At 38.0% G+C, this 15,902-nt stretch overlaps 1 protein-coding gene across 1 annotated transcript in view; it reads right to left on the bottom strand.

Annotated features, from left to right (window-relative positions):
* The window catches only part of LOC136866781 (histone-lysine N-methyltransferase 2C-like), an 811,555-nt gene that overhangs the window by 439,443 nt on the left and 356,210 nt on the right, over positions 1-15,902 (bottom strand). Inside the window, 1 exon segment of the mRNA XM_067143888.2 lies at positions 15,179-15,184. Within this exon segment, the coding sequence (XP_066999989.2) occupies positions 15,179-15,184 (6 nt within the window).

The raw sequence follows: 15,902 nt of genomic DNA, 5'->3' as shown, positions 1-15,902 counted from the left end.
AAATCAATATATACCATTTTCTTTTCTTCTGGTAGGCAATGCATTATATCACAGCACCATGGCACCGTGTTTCAGAACTTACAGTTCAAAATTGTTTCTGAAAAGCTGGATTTGGAGGTAGTTCTGATGATGATTGTAATATCATCGACGATAATGGCAATGCTCTTGATAATGACTGCAAATTGAGGAAATTGGAAGATGAGGCATCATTCGAGGATTACGTAAGCGTTGATGGTAACCTCGTCACTACAGAAGCCATGATATCTCCGAGACAGCTAAAGACACACAAAGGGGTCTGAGTGAGAACTGTGATGACGACATCAAAGAACCACAGCATACTACAGTGGACTTACATGACACTGTCAATGCTCTATCAAACATTTTGTGATGTGCCTTAATGTTTCTTAGGAAATAATGGCCAAATTGCACCAGTTTGAGAACACTGTTCATGCCGTGGCAACTGCCAACAAAAAACAAGCCAAGATATTGGACTCCTTTATTCCATAACGTGACTCTTTCCCCTCTCTTCATATTTTTTTTTCTGCCTGAGTGCATTTCTTTTGTGTTTATATTGCCATTTATAGTTTCAAATATAACTCAGCTTCATATTTACAAAATTTAGTTTAAGCATTTTTCACACACGATTTTTTCCCTTTGTTCCCCTGGAAAAAGTGTAAATGAAGTTTTATTTATTATTACTATTGTTAGTTACATAATTATAATCCTTTTCATTTATATGTCATGTTGTACATTCCATAATTACAGTATAACCCCGATTTTGCGTGTCCTAGATTTAGCATTAACCCGCATTTAATGGAAGAAATTTCCAGTCCAAAAATTATCCCATAAAAGCAATGGAATTTTATATTCGATTTAATATAATTCACAATATGGCAAAACTTGCATTTAGCATTAAGGAATTGTTAAAATTCTCAAATATTTATTTCTATTTATTTTGGTAATGGAACATTAAGAACCTACGTAAAAGATGTCATAAGCTTGCTAAGGACGATTCAAGGCAGAAGAGGAATTTAGAGTGTGGGCAATTAGGACTCGCATACACATCCGACCGCGGCTGCTGTAGAAGAAAACCAACGTTTTAATGACAATGTTATTAAAACCTTCAAAAATTCCTCTATTAAGCCGTGCAATATCTGTTGGTTACAACGAGAACCCTTTTACTGATTCATCCGTTATTACGGGCAAATTCGGGCATGTTAGTTTTATCCGTTATCAATATCCATACACTCTACTCCAGCGTTTATATTGAATGCGATCGATCATCTCACACCTCGATTCCTCGCTATGCGCGAGCGCGTCGATCATGAGCGACTTGAGGTCTCCTCACATTCTCACAACTCCGACTGGTGTTAACAAACATTGGGAGAACATGTTTTTGCAAAACGTGCAATGAAAGCAGTTGTTAACTCCTTAGAAATAAAGGCTGAAGTAAACAATCGCATAATTTTAATACTGTGTTATGAAATGTGATAGAGATAAGGCCAGCTAGGAAGACGTCTGGTCGCGCATGCGCACTCTGGACGATCCAGCTTAGCACATCCCCACCTAACAGAGCTCCTGCTACAAAGACAGTACGGTGTATAAGTTTACACTCAACTGTCGCGCGCTGATTTCTAATTTCTCGCTGTGTAGTAACTGTGGTTAGTGGTGGTGTACGTTAGGCCTATCTCTGACAGTATGGAAGGCGTTAAAAGTAGCCTGCATTGTAAGGTGCTAAAGGGCCAGACTCGTGCAGCAATGTTGAACGTTACAGACTTAATGGAAAGGGAGGCAGTGGAAGTAAAGTTTGTGATAGATTGTAAGAAAGTGTAAGAAAGTGTAGGAAAGAGGAACAGCAGCTCCTGGAGTGTCAGAAAGTTCTGTGGCACGGATTAAGAGCGAAAAACGACAAGTGATAGAATTAGGAAAATTTATGGATAGTCTGTTTCAAACACCAAACAAGAAAGAAAAAAAAAACACATGTTACTGGACTGGACAACTTTGATGAAGGTGCCGTATGTCGTATTGTTAACAATTTTCGTTTAGTTGAAACATGGTTACCCATGGTTTCAAAAATTCCTGCAAAGTTGGAGGAAGACTTGAAGTTCGAATGATCCAATACCAGTGTCAAGCGAATCCTTCGATCATTAGGATATTGTTGGCAAAAACTAACACTAACAAGCATATCCTAATGAAAAACATGACATAAAATACAAAAGATCTGTTTATTTGAAGAAAAATATGGCCCAGTACTGGGCGGAGAATAGAAACTTATATACATACGTCCCATGTATCCAGCAAAGGCTGGTCTAATAATTCAATATCGGTATATGATGGCCCACGTCAAAAAGAAAAAGACTTACAGTTGTACATGCTCTGGCGGGGAAATGGGTTTAATGGAGAACTGTCTGCAAATCTGGAAGTCTGGCAGAAAGAGTGACGACTACCACAATGACATGAAGAATGACATTTTTTTTAAGTGGGTGAAAGATACGCTTATTCCTAATCTTCCACCTCGCAGTGTACTCGTGATTGACAACGCGTCGTACCACAACAAGGAAGTAGATCGTGCTCCAACCTCCAGCTCATGGAAAGTGACGACGATCTCCTGGCTAGTGAATAGGAACATTCCACACCGTGAGCCGATGTACAAACACGAGCTTTATGAGTTTATCAAAATGCACAAGCTGGCACACAAAACCTACGTCCTAGATGAACTCGTGGAACAGTATGAACGCTCGGTCCTTCGACTGCCCCCATGTCATCTTAAATTAAACAGTATTGAAATAATGTGGGCAGAAGTGAAGAAGTGGGTGGCTTCTCACAACGTCACCTTCATTATTGACTACGTAGAGAAACTCGCTACACAGAAATTTGCCTCAATATCCATCAAGTTCGGAACCTCCTCTGGAACGAACAAGTTCCCTTAAGATCAAAGCAGATTCTATTCCAATCATACTTCACCCCCATAATAACATATAGCCTAGAAACCTGCACAACAACCCAACAAGTGGACAGCAAACTACAAGCCTCAGAAATGAAGTTCCTACGAACTATGGTACAGAAGACAAAAAGGGACAGGGTAAGGAATGAAAGAATGAGGGAGCAAGCTGGTGTGTACCCATCCCTGAATGAAAAAGTGACAAGGGCCCGTTTGAAATGGTTTGGCCATGTCAAACGAATGGACGATGGAAGGACAGCAAAACAATGGCTACACACAGTCGTGGCGGGAAAACGACCGGTAGGAAGACCTAGGAAGAGGTGGCTGGACCAAGTGAAAGAGGACTTAGGAACAAGAGGAATCAGCTGGGATGTTGTCTTGAGAGAAGAGTGGTACATGGACAGACAGAAGTGGAGAGTGCTCGTAAACCACACCCGGGCAACTGGAGTGGAAAACTGATGATGATGATGATCCACCGAAGACTGGAAACGTAAATGTGAACACACAAAGAAGGTGGAGAAAGACTTCATGAGGGATGAGGAAACTCCTGAAGACATTATAGAGCTCTTTGTCATCCAACTGGGGCTGACGACAAGTCATCCGGTGAGGACGACAGAAGTGATGATGGAGGACTCAGTGGAACTGAAGAGCTATAGAGGACATTATAAAACAAGTACAGTAGAAGTCCGCTATAGCGAGTAAGGCATATAACAAGAACCCCATTATACCAACAATGTTTTGCTATCCCTGCAAAATTCTTAGATTAAACTGTGTATTATCCTTTGGTTACAGCGAGAGCCCTATCACTGATGCATCCGTTATTTGAGCGATTAAGCGCGCGTGATTTTTTCCGTTACCGATATTTATGCACCCTAGCGATTACAATGCATGCAATCAATTATCTTCAGTACTGTTTAATCACTATGTCCATTAGCGAGTTCTCCCGTCAACATTCGAAGGCGATGTCGGAGTCTATTAGTACTACCCGTCAACTCCTGTTCCGTAAAGAAAATTCTAAATGAAAGAGAACATATTTTCGAAATAAATGCGCAAATAACGTGTCCGATAAAAGTTCTTAACTCATTAAAAATAAAGGCTGACTATACGATCGCTTAATTTTAATGCTAAACTCTGCAATGAAGTAAAAATGGGATACACTTCGAGATATGGCAGAGTGTATAATGATTTCACAGATTAGTTTATATTTCCTCACATATGGTTAAATCATGGAAAGGTTATTATCACGTAAATTTATACCGAGAAGGTTATCATTTCCTTACTGGCGCTAGAAGTATGTTTTCATCATATGTATGGTAGGGTTAAGTTAGGATAGATCACGCTGTTTGAATAACAAAACTGAAAAGTTTGCCACAAAATGTGATCGATCATCTATGGTACGGAATAGTTTTCTCACTATGTGCATTTGCAAGCTCTCTCCTCGACATTCAAAGGCGATGTTGGAGTCTATCAGTAATACCCAACGACTGTTGTTATCTAAAGAAAATTTGCAATGAAAGATGATAACAAGTTTTCGTAACAAATGCGTAAATAACGAGGCCGATAGCAGTTGTTTCCTTGTTAAAAATACCGGCAAAGCAAACTATCTCTTAATTTTAATGTTATATACTGAAATTAAGTAAGAAAGTGATACACCTCAAGATATGGCAGAGTACATTACTGATATCAGAGGATAGTTCATATTTTCTTGCATCTAGTTAATTATCCGAAAGGCTATTCACAGATACATATTTAGCGAGGGTAACTCATTTCTCTACATGCATTTCAAATATGTTTTCATTACACATATACGGTTAGGTTAGGTGACGCCATTTGAAGCAGAAAACTCTGAGGGATACTGTATTTCTCCGAATCCAAGATGACTATTTTTTTCCCCACAGAATCTCATGTGAAAAATCAAGGGTGGTCTCGCATTCATGGCCTGACAGTAATGAATACCAATGGGAACTCTCGCGGTAACCACGCTGCTTCTTTTCACCCCTGCACGTGCATGCACACACAATATTCGTTGACAATATACGACCGCCTCTTTATTATTCATCCCTAGCCATGACAACCGGTTGTACATTGCCTGTGTGTAACGGCACTAGATCTCGGGAAATAGTGAAGAGAGAATGACATTCCATTAGCCTTGGCATCAAAACATGCGAACCTTCGAATTCTTAGAAAGGCCATGGCTACTCAGTGACAGAGTTAGAATGCGTCTACTGTACCTGACTCTTAGTAAAATTAAGTTTTATAGACAGCAAGAATATTTTCGTGATGGATAGTTGTAAAGATATGTGGAACAGGTATTGCCGGGAAATTTTTAACGGGTTCTCGTTGATATTATGATGCCAATTGTAAGTTAAAGGTTCTTAAACACTTGGAAATGTAGAATAATTGTGAAGCCACAAGAAAATATGGCACAGGCCTAACTAAAGCCAATATTTGGCGTCAGCGAGAAGACAAAGATAGCTAAAAATAAAAATGTGTAGGCACTAGGGCCTACTGTACAAAAAATGCATTCAGTGGTCCACAACAAATATGCTTTAAAGAAGTCGAAAATTAAATTGTGAGGTATGTGCACGAAAAGCAGAAAGGCCATACCGTGGCGCAATAAACTCGTTCGTTGACCTTCAACGTCCGTGATTAGGCCTATATATCGTTAGAGGTGCATGTAGCGGTAGCCCGTTATATCTGACACTGAGTAAAAGTACCGCAACAGTTTTATAGACAGCAAGAATATTTTCCTGACCGATTGCCGTATTCTAGAGACGCATGGAATAGGTATTGCTGGCAAATTTTCAACGGGTTCTCTTTGGTATTATGATAGCAATTTTAAGTTAATGGTCATTAAACCCGCGGAAATAAAGAATAATTGTGCAGCCGCAAAAAAATGCGGCATAAAGAAAGCCAATGTTTGGCGTCTAACAATGCGTACTGTATAACAAAGGCATTCATATGATTTTACTAAGCACTTTTAGAGCCTGATTTAAATTTTTTGAAGGAAAAAGTGGGGTTTGTCTTGGATTTGGAGAAATACGGATTACTGTAATTTTTTCAGAATGAAATTAAACATACACTTTCACGTAGTATCGGATTTCGAAAAATAACAACCAAGTAAGTCATAGCGTGGATATCATCAGCACAAACGCAAGTTTTGAACAAACTGATCGCCGTTTCATACCGATTTTAATGTGTAGGAAGGTTTTTCCGACTTTCATACAAAAATGAGATATAACGACAATCCGCTATAACGAGTAAATTTTCCGCTGTTGTGAATTCTCGCTATAACGGACTTATATTTCATGCGCTCATTTTGTAAATATAGTGTCATTTTTTATTATTTATTATTTCAAGTGTCATTTATGTTATATTTGTTACATACATTGTTGCCTTTTACTCAGCATATGTATACACTTTATGGTGTTTCTTTTTATGAATATTTTGTTTCTGTACCTGAGAACCGTTATATCGTTTTATATATATCATATCGTTAATTCACATTTCTAATTTTACAACAGAGCAACAAAATCTTGGCTTTAAGGAGCTAGGGACAAACGATCATATAGTCTAACCCTGCTTTCTCGCCTTGTAGCCAAATTATTATTATTATTATTATTATTATTATTATTATTATTATTATTATTATTATTATCATCGACTTATTTCACACAATGTGGCTCTGGTTATGAAGCCTCCTATTATACCAAACCATATTCTACACAGTACATCTACAGCGTCGTAAAGTTCATTTTACATCTAATTATAATTTAAAATGATGGCTACGCAAATTGATACATGAAAAAGATTTTGAGAGCTACTATAATAAGAGCAACTTCTTAAATCTATATATCATTTTGTAAAACTTCTAAATACATTCATTTCGGCTAGGTATGTCTGTAATTTACAGCTGGAAGGGAATTCCACTAACTGAAAATCTGCGGAATGTTACATGTCAGTTATAACAAATATTTTGGGTGAACTGTACGTCGTCACAACCTCGAGCGAAAAGGGGAAGTCAGCATTCTCGCTCAAACGGCTCTGCTTTCTCACTCCCACACTTCCCCTCACCGGCTGTCTTCCTAGCTGGCCCGATCTTTACTTCTCCTTCTGAAGATACAGTGGTTTGCATAACTAATTACAGAGGTTAGAATTGTACTTTCGCGTCTTGTTAAATTTCAGAAAGGCTGCTCCCATGTAAATTTATAGTGAAAATGTTATCATTATATCTACAAAAAGCTTGAATATGTTTTTGTAATACATACGAAGTAAATCTAGGTCAGGTGACACTGTTTGATATAAGAAAATGGAGCCTCATGAGTGATGCTATTTCATTTTTAAGAATGAAACTAAATATGCATGTTCAAATTACTGGAATTATAAAATAAGTACTAATAAGTAAGCCGCTGCTTGGAAAGTATCCGTGAAAAAGTTTAAACAAATTGTATGCTGTTTCATACCAATTTTAATGTGATTTTGTGCAGGTTTGGTATCTTTCCCGACTTTTATGGAAAATCATGTATAACATTATAGGAACAACCTAAAACCGAAGCGGTTTAGTATTCACCGACAAAAATTTGTCAAAATGAAGCACTGTAACTACAGTATAGTGTGTAGGGTAGATTTCTCCTTGTTTTATTGTTGTCACTGTGTAAATAATGTATGATGGTACAATTTTTGTTAATACAGAATTCAATTCTCAATTCTCCGTTTTTGGAGGGACCACAGAAGAAAAACGTACAACACGGGAAAATGGAAAATCCGGAAACAAATGGACCATCAACAATTTGACTAAACATCACAAAAATGAAATATGTATACTTATGATCTTACAAACACCCCTAATCCAAAACAAACTACAGCCCCAATGGGCCCCAATGAGTTATACTGGCTATTTTTGGTGGAAGGCACTACTTCTAAATGTAAAGTCAATAAACAGCGAGCACAAATTTTAGGCTGACATATAATGTAAATATATGTCAGTTTTATTTACTCATGTCACTCGTTTCATCTCATTAATTCCTCTGATTAGGTTGACGTCAGGAAGAGCACACGATCGTAAAAACTCGCTACGAAGATTCGTCGTGCTTCACACTCGATCCCATACAGAAAAGGGATAAGGGTATCGTATTATCATATTATCCCATACTAATACAAAAGAACTTAATGGCCAGTCATTTGTCTCTGTCAGTTGAGCAGTAGGCCTACCGCACCGTAAACTTGAGTAAACCTAATCACTGCTTTAATCTGAATTATTGTCTTGTGTCGCTAACTTCCCTGCTAACAGCATGTCGTCATTCCAAATGATGTCATATTCACTGCCATCTCGTCAGCCACGCAACGAAAGCATTCAACTACTATACCCCAGAGACAAAACAGCAGTCAAAGCAGTGGAAACGTGCTGATTCACCACCACCAAAGAAAGCAAAGGGAGTGCGTTCGGCCGGAAAGGTCATGGCCTCAGTTTTCTGGGATGCAAAAGGCATTCTGCTGATCGATTATCTTCCTACTGGCCAAACAATTACGGGGCAATACTGTGCAAACCTCCTAGACCAACTACAGGAAAAGATACGCGAAACAAGGCCTGGTTTGGCAAGGAAGAAACTCATCTTTCATCAGGACAACGCTCCACCGCACACAAGTGTTATTGCCAAGGCAAAACTTAATGAACTGGGGTACGAATTGTTGCCACATCCACCTTATTCACTTGATTTGGCACCATCAGACTTTCATCTATTCCCCAAGCTGAAAATTTTCCTCGGTGGAAGGAGATTTTCTACAAGGGAAGAACTGACAGCTAAATTGAAGAGGTATTTTGCAGGCCTGGAGGAATCTCATTTTCGAGATGGGATCAAGGCATTGAAACATCACTGGACCAAATGCATTAGTCTACAGGGAGACTATGTTGAAAAATAAAAGCAGTTCCACCGAGGTAAGATACTTAATTCTAGTACATTCTGAGAACTTTTCAAACCACCTACGTAGTTGCGTTTGGATTTAGTTTACACTTTCCTCGAGAGATAGAGATACTAAGCTCATCTGTTTGGAGCAAATTAAGTTATTAAACTGCGTATGTTTACCGCGTGCCAATTTAAAGTGTGCTGCTTGCGAGTACAATCTCATTTAAGCTTCAAAATACGGGTTTTCCTTCATTTTATTGTTTCCATTTCAATAGTATGTTTATTGTTTATTATATTTTGTTTATATTCAAGATTTATCAGTGTTCTCAAGTGAAGTTTAGTTTAACACTTTGTGTTATTAGATTTTCACGTCACGAGTAGGCCTAATTTTTTTAAATGGCTGGGCCAAGTTCTAGGCTAAATAATTCCGGTTTTGGATTAATTAAATGCTTTAGACGATGACAGTGACTTTATGGCCGATGGTGATTCGGATTTTAGTCCGACTCATTGGCTGAATGGTCAGCGTTGAGGCCTTCGGTTCAGAGGGCCCGGGTTTGATTTGTGGCCAGGTCGGGGATTTTAACTGCCTTTGATTAATTCTTCTGACCCGGGGACTGGGCATTTGTTTTTGTCTCAACACTTTCCTCTTCATAGTGATTACATCCCTCCATATAGAGTTGGCATCAGCAAGGGCATCCGACAATAAAACAGAGCCAAATCAACATGTGCAACACAGTTCGCACCGGCAACCCCACAGGTGTGGGAAAAACTGTAGATAAAGAAGAAGAAGATGAAGAAGAAGAAGAAGATGAAGAAGAAGAAGAAAAGTGATTGGGATTTTACAGGTAGTGATGATAGGAGAATGTTTTCCAAAACACAAATGCTGACTCCGGAAGGTATGTGTATAGATCTTTACGTCAGGTTCTATAACTCATGACTATATAAGAACACAAAAAAAAACAAATTATACCATGTTATACAGAACTAAATGCTCTTATTTTCAGAATGACTTAACAATAATATCACTAAAGTACAGATTACTTTTTTAGTATTTGAAAACCAATTTTTATTTTTGTAATATATATTTTCTAATTTTCAATTTTTTTTCGTAGTAAAATATGCCATGATATATTTTGGGATTTTTTTTTCCTAAAACTATATTGAACAGTGTACTATTGTTATTTTTTTTTCAATTTTGTATCTGGAAATTTCTTTATACGGCAATATTTTACGTTGTACATGCATAATCATGAAGAATGGTCTGAGTATTTTGGGCTTGACTGGTGAAAATAGCCTGAGAGCAAAAGGGTTATAACACTTATCATACCTTACAACTAAGTTTTGAATACCCTCTTCATAAATACAGCAAACTCTCCTGTTATTTATTTTTATTCTTTCCGTCGATGAACTTCTGGCACTATCCGGGCGATACCATACCAAACCTAAACAAAGCGGTCTCTCTTATCTCATTTACAGCTGTTTAGGTAAATGCTGATATGATAAATGTACTTAAAAATAGGGGTCTGGCTTTCAGCAGCCACAGTTATCAAAAGTTTAATTCTGTATAACATGGTATAATTTGGTTTTTTTTGTATTCTTATATAACTCCACACTATGTAGAGTGGAACCTCGATTCTCAGCTTTGGAGGGACCATGCAAAAAAAAAAAGCAACAACGTACAACATGGGAAAACAGAGATCCAGGAACGAATGAACCATCAACAACATCACAAAAATGAAATATACATACATACATACATACATACATACATACATACATACATACATACATACATTATCATTATAGACTGTTATGCCTTTCAGCGTTCAGTCTGCAAACCTCTGAGAATTTACTAAATGTCGCCACAATCCTCGATTTGCAACTAGTGTTGTGGCCTCATTTAGTTCTATACCTCTTATCCTTAAATCATTAGAAACCGAGTCTAACCATCGTCGTCTTGGTCTCCCTCTACTTCTCTTACCCTCCATAACAGAGTCCATTATTCTCCTAGGTAACCTATCCTCCTCCATTCGCCTCACATGACCCCACCACCGAAGCCGGTTTATGCGTACAGCTTCATCCATCGAGTTCATTCCTAAATTAGCCTTTATCTCCTCATTCCGAGTACCATCCTGCCATTGTTCCCACCTGTTTGTACCAGCAATCATTCTTGCTACTTTCATGTCTGTTACTTCTAACTTATGAATAAGATATCCTGAGTCCACCCAGCCTTCGCTCCCGTAAAGCAAAGTTGGTCTGAAAACAGACCGATGTAAAGATAGTTTCGTCTGGGAGCTGACTTCCTTCTTACAGAATACTGCTGATCGCAACTGCAAGCTCACTGCATTAGCTTTACTACACCTTGATTCAATCTCGCTTACTATATTACCATCCTGGGAAAAAACACAACCTAAATATTTGAAATTATCGACCTGTTCTAGCTTTGTATCACCAATCTGACATTCAATTCTGTTGAATTTCTTACCTACTGACATCAATTTAGTCTTCGAGAGGCTAATTTTCATACCATACTCATTGCACCTATTTTCAAGTTCTAAGATGTTAGACTGCAGGCTTTCGGCACAGTCTGCCATTAAGACCAAGTCGTCAGCATAGGCCAAACTATTTACTACATTTCCACCTAACTGAATGCCTTCCTGCGTAAAAAAAAAATGTATACTTATAATCTTACAAACACCCCTAAACCAAATCAAACTACAGCCCCAATGGGCCTTCCGCCTACCAAGCAGCCTGGTGCTCGGTCCAAAGGCCTGCAGATTACGAGGTGACGCATGGTCAGTGTGACCAATCCTCTCGACCGTTATTCCTGGCTCTCTAGACTGGGGTCGCCACCTCACCATTAAATAGCTCCTCAATAAAAGGTAATCGTAGGATGAGTGAACCTGAAACCAGCCCTCATATCCAGGTAAAAATGGCTGACCTGCCCGGGAATCAAACACAGGCCCTCCAGGTGAGAGGCAGGCTAGGTAGACTGCGGGGCCAGTTTCAAACATTAATCACCGGTACAAGACTAAAAAATCTCGAAACTTTACATTCAGGGAAACCTTGTCAGTTTCTTCTGAAATTCTTTCAGTTGAGCAACTTTGATCAGCCAAACTCTTCGAAAAATCTAATATCCGTAACGCCAAGCCAAACAACAATCGACCACAAGTAGTTTTTAATTTTGTAATCTAATAAAATGAAGCACGATAGATACAAAAGCGCCCAACATGCTGGCAAAATCCTATTTTTAAATCTTCCATTGTAATTTGGTCACCGGTATACTGTTCGTTATCAGTTTATGTACTGTGAAAATTAGTATACTTTTAAAGGTTATGTCAATATGGTTTCGAATGTAAGTATTGATTCTCAAGTTCTGGAATGCTTTATATTCAATTCTGCCCGTACTAATAAAAATAAAAACACCTTCAGAAATTATGGTTATTGGCTGTACAAGTCGGTACGAGTGCGAAATGATACAAAGCTTTTAAATGTAATGTGCATAATTAAAATGACTGCATTTCTTATAACGTTTTTACACAAAAACATGAAATTCCCAGTTTTATATTAGGACCAAAACAGCAATAGGCAATCCCAAAACCTCCCATGGCTTTATGTATGTAAGGTGCAACATCTGTTCTGGTCTCAATAACATAATCGTATACGATAATATTGAAATACAAAATTTGTGTTGCTTAAGGAGCAGTTTCAATTCCTGCCTGAAAGCCCAGTGACTATACAGTGTCCTAAGGGGAGTGGCGAAAACCTGTTCGGTGATACACTAAAAAAAAAAAAAAAATCTAACCCAATGTAGACGTTTTGCAAGTACGAATATTTGAAGAAACTCGTTCCATCTTCAAGTAGAGCTGCCAAAATGAGCTGTCTCCTTCCAATTGTTGTGGACACTCTCCGCTTTATGATTTCCGACGATTCTCTAAATAATACCATCCGAGTGCAATGCTAAGATGGTCCTTTATGAAAGTTTACCGCCGATCGCTTTTCCAGTACAGTAGGCTACTTCCTCAAACTACTGCAATGACGGGTCGTTAACACCACGATCCGTAAGTATGCCGTAGCTGTCCGTTCGTGAGATAAAGTTTCTTGAAAAAATGCGTGATCGTGGATTTAGCGATGATGGGACTGAAATTTCTGGACGGTTGATACGGGAAATAGTTTCTTCGAGGAACGGATAATGCAGGATTTTTACAACGTAATTTAATTAGGATGCTTGCGGGACCACGTAATTTGAATGAATAATACACTAAAACGTAGTTTCCGAGAACGTATAATCGAGGTTCTATTGTATTACATTCGGAAATACAACTCGTAGCATATGCTAGTTATCAGCTGGTGGTTTGGCACGCTTTCAACAACACGGCTTTATTCTGAAGGAGTGGCTTCTGCTACACATACACCAGCTGGGAATATCAGAGACCATCTCCAGAAACCACTTGGGAATGGCTTCACTCAGTTTGGACTCTATAGTCGGGAACGAAACATATTTTGAAAAGGTTCAAAAAGACGGGACCTCAAATGCTCTTGGTCTCGATTGCAGTGCATGGCTGACGAGATGGCAGTGAAGATGACGTCACTTGGAATGATGACACACTGGTAGCAGGGAAGGTAGATAGATGGATAAAAGCCTTTATTTTCTGTGGCAAAGTTAGGGCTCATGGCCCTTTCTTACACTTAACCACACACATATTATTTGTTAATAGAATGACACTGGTTAACTAAAAATACTAAGAACTGTACATAACACTAATTTTTAAAACAAAAATATGAATATATACACGCAAAGAGGAAAAGAAAGAAAAAAAAAAAGGAACTGCCTAGATAATACAGATTTGAAAAATACTCATTTCAATACGCAGCGAAAGAAAAACAAACGTAAAAATACTAGTAAACTTAATAAAAATATTAAATGAAATTCAACTAATTGTATCCTTGCAATACTAGATCTAAGTTAAATACTGGAGTTACTACTAGCTATGTTTAGGCTACTTCTACTTTGTAAATACAGTACGAATGTTTTAATTTAACTTAAATTATTATATTAACCCAAATTTTTATTATTTAATGTACAATAATCTCATATAATTTTCACACACAATCACTCGTTCCACTCATACAGGTACCTTGCTGGAAGCACTTAACGAGGAACTGCTGGTAAGAGGTTTTAAATATTGTTTTTGATGCAGCATCCTTGATGTCTTCGGGAAGAACAATCCACCATCCTGAAGCGGTGATAGTAAATGATCGATGGTGTGTGGTTGTTCGCTGGACAGATATTTATTTCTAGGAGGGATACTGAGCGAGTATCATGGAGATGTAAAGAACCAAGGTGACAAAAATTGCTGGAGAGATAAGCAGGGATGTCTTCTAAAAGTACCTGGTAGACAAGAGTATTTGAATCTAGTTTACACCTGTCGTCAAGTCGTAACCAAGATAACTGTTTATAGTAGGGAGAAACTTGAGCGTCATACCGTAAATCCATAGCATATCTAAAACAAGCATTTTGAGTGCGTTGTAGTTTCAAGCTTAATTCATTTGTTATGTCTATAAAAAATGCATCGCAGTAGTCAAAAATGGAAAATAATAGTGACTGAACAAGTTGAATTTTTAGTAATTCGAGGGAATGCATTTCTGAACTGTTTTAAGGGGTGCAAACCACAATAAACCTTTTTACAGTTATTCTTAACTTGCGCTGACCAGTTTAGAGTTTCCATTACAATAACTCCAAGGTTAGAAAATGATTCACAATAAGGTATAACAGTATTATTTAAAGCTATGGGAGGAAAGTAATTTTGTTTTAAAATGTGAAGATTCTTTGATGTACCAATGATAATGGCTTGCATTTTATGGGAGTTTAATTTAAGGTTGTTTTTAGTTGCATAGCCATTAATTTGCTCAAGGTCAGCATTTACGTTACATATTGCTTGTTGCATATTATTAGTTTTTGTGTGGTAATAAATTTGCAGATCATCAGCATAAAGATGGTACTTGCAGTGCTTAATTGATTTGGTGATATCATTTATATATAAAGTGGATACGAGAGGGCCCAGGACTGACCCTTGTGGGACACCAGTAATTTTTTGTTCACAACATTGATTTATTATTATTTACAACCACACACTGCCGGCGGTTTGTGAGGTAAGAATAGAAAAATTCCAGCACTTTCTGGCTAAAGTTTAAGGACTGTAATTTGTGGCGCAAGACAATTAAAATGAAAGCAGTGATCGGGTTTACTGTGTGGTAGGCCTACTGCTCAACTGACAGAGACAAATCACTGGCCATTGAGTTATTTTGTGTATCCCTTTTCTCCTTTCCTGACACCAACCTTACATGTTATAATTCTCATGTTAGGTCCGTATTGAAATGTACGTAAATACAACCTTGTCGGAGATTAATGAGATGAAACAAATGACGTGATATGAGCAACTAAAACAGATTATATTCACTTTATATGTAGACCTAAAAGTCGTGTCACACTTTATTGACTTTTTTTTTTTTGCTTTACGTCGCACCGACACAGATAGGTCTTATGGCGACGATGAGACAGGGAAGGGCTAGGATTGGTAAGGAAGCGACCGTGGCCTTAATTCAGGTACAGCCCCAGCATTTGCCTGGTGTGAAAATGGGAAACCACGGAAAACCATTTTCAGGGCTGCCGACAGTGGGGTTCGAACCTACTATCTCCCGAATACTGGATACTGGCCGCAATTAAGCGACTGCAGCTATTAAGCTCGGTTATTGACCTTTTACATTTAGAAATACTGCCTTGCAACGAAATACATTCATACTCAAATACATTCATAGGTTTGTTAAAGAATAGTGTAGAATGTTTACATGTATAATTTATAGCTCTTTACAGCCTAGAAGTCATGTGTTGACTGCACAAGATTTGAGGTTATCACATATTGGACTCCCCCTTTACTTTTTCTGGCTGTAAAAATGGGGAAAAAAGGGGTGTTATACGCGAGTAAATACGGTACATTACAGTACGTATAATGGTACACATAAATTAACACTGGACAATATGTCTTTTATCAATCCAT

Source organism: Anabrus simplex, chromosome 3, assembly GCF_040414725.1.
Source record: "Anabrus simplex isolate iqAnaSimp1 chromosome 3, ASM4041472v1, whole genome shotgun sequence".
In the NCBI taxonomy this organism is placed as follows: Eukaryota; Metazoa; Arthropoda; class Insecta; order Orthoptera; family Tettigoniidae; genus Anabrus; species Anabrus simplex.
The sequence above is the reverse complement of the archived record's forward strand: the minus strand, read 5'-3'. Positions and strand labels throughout refer to the sequence as shown.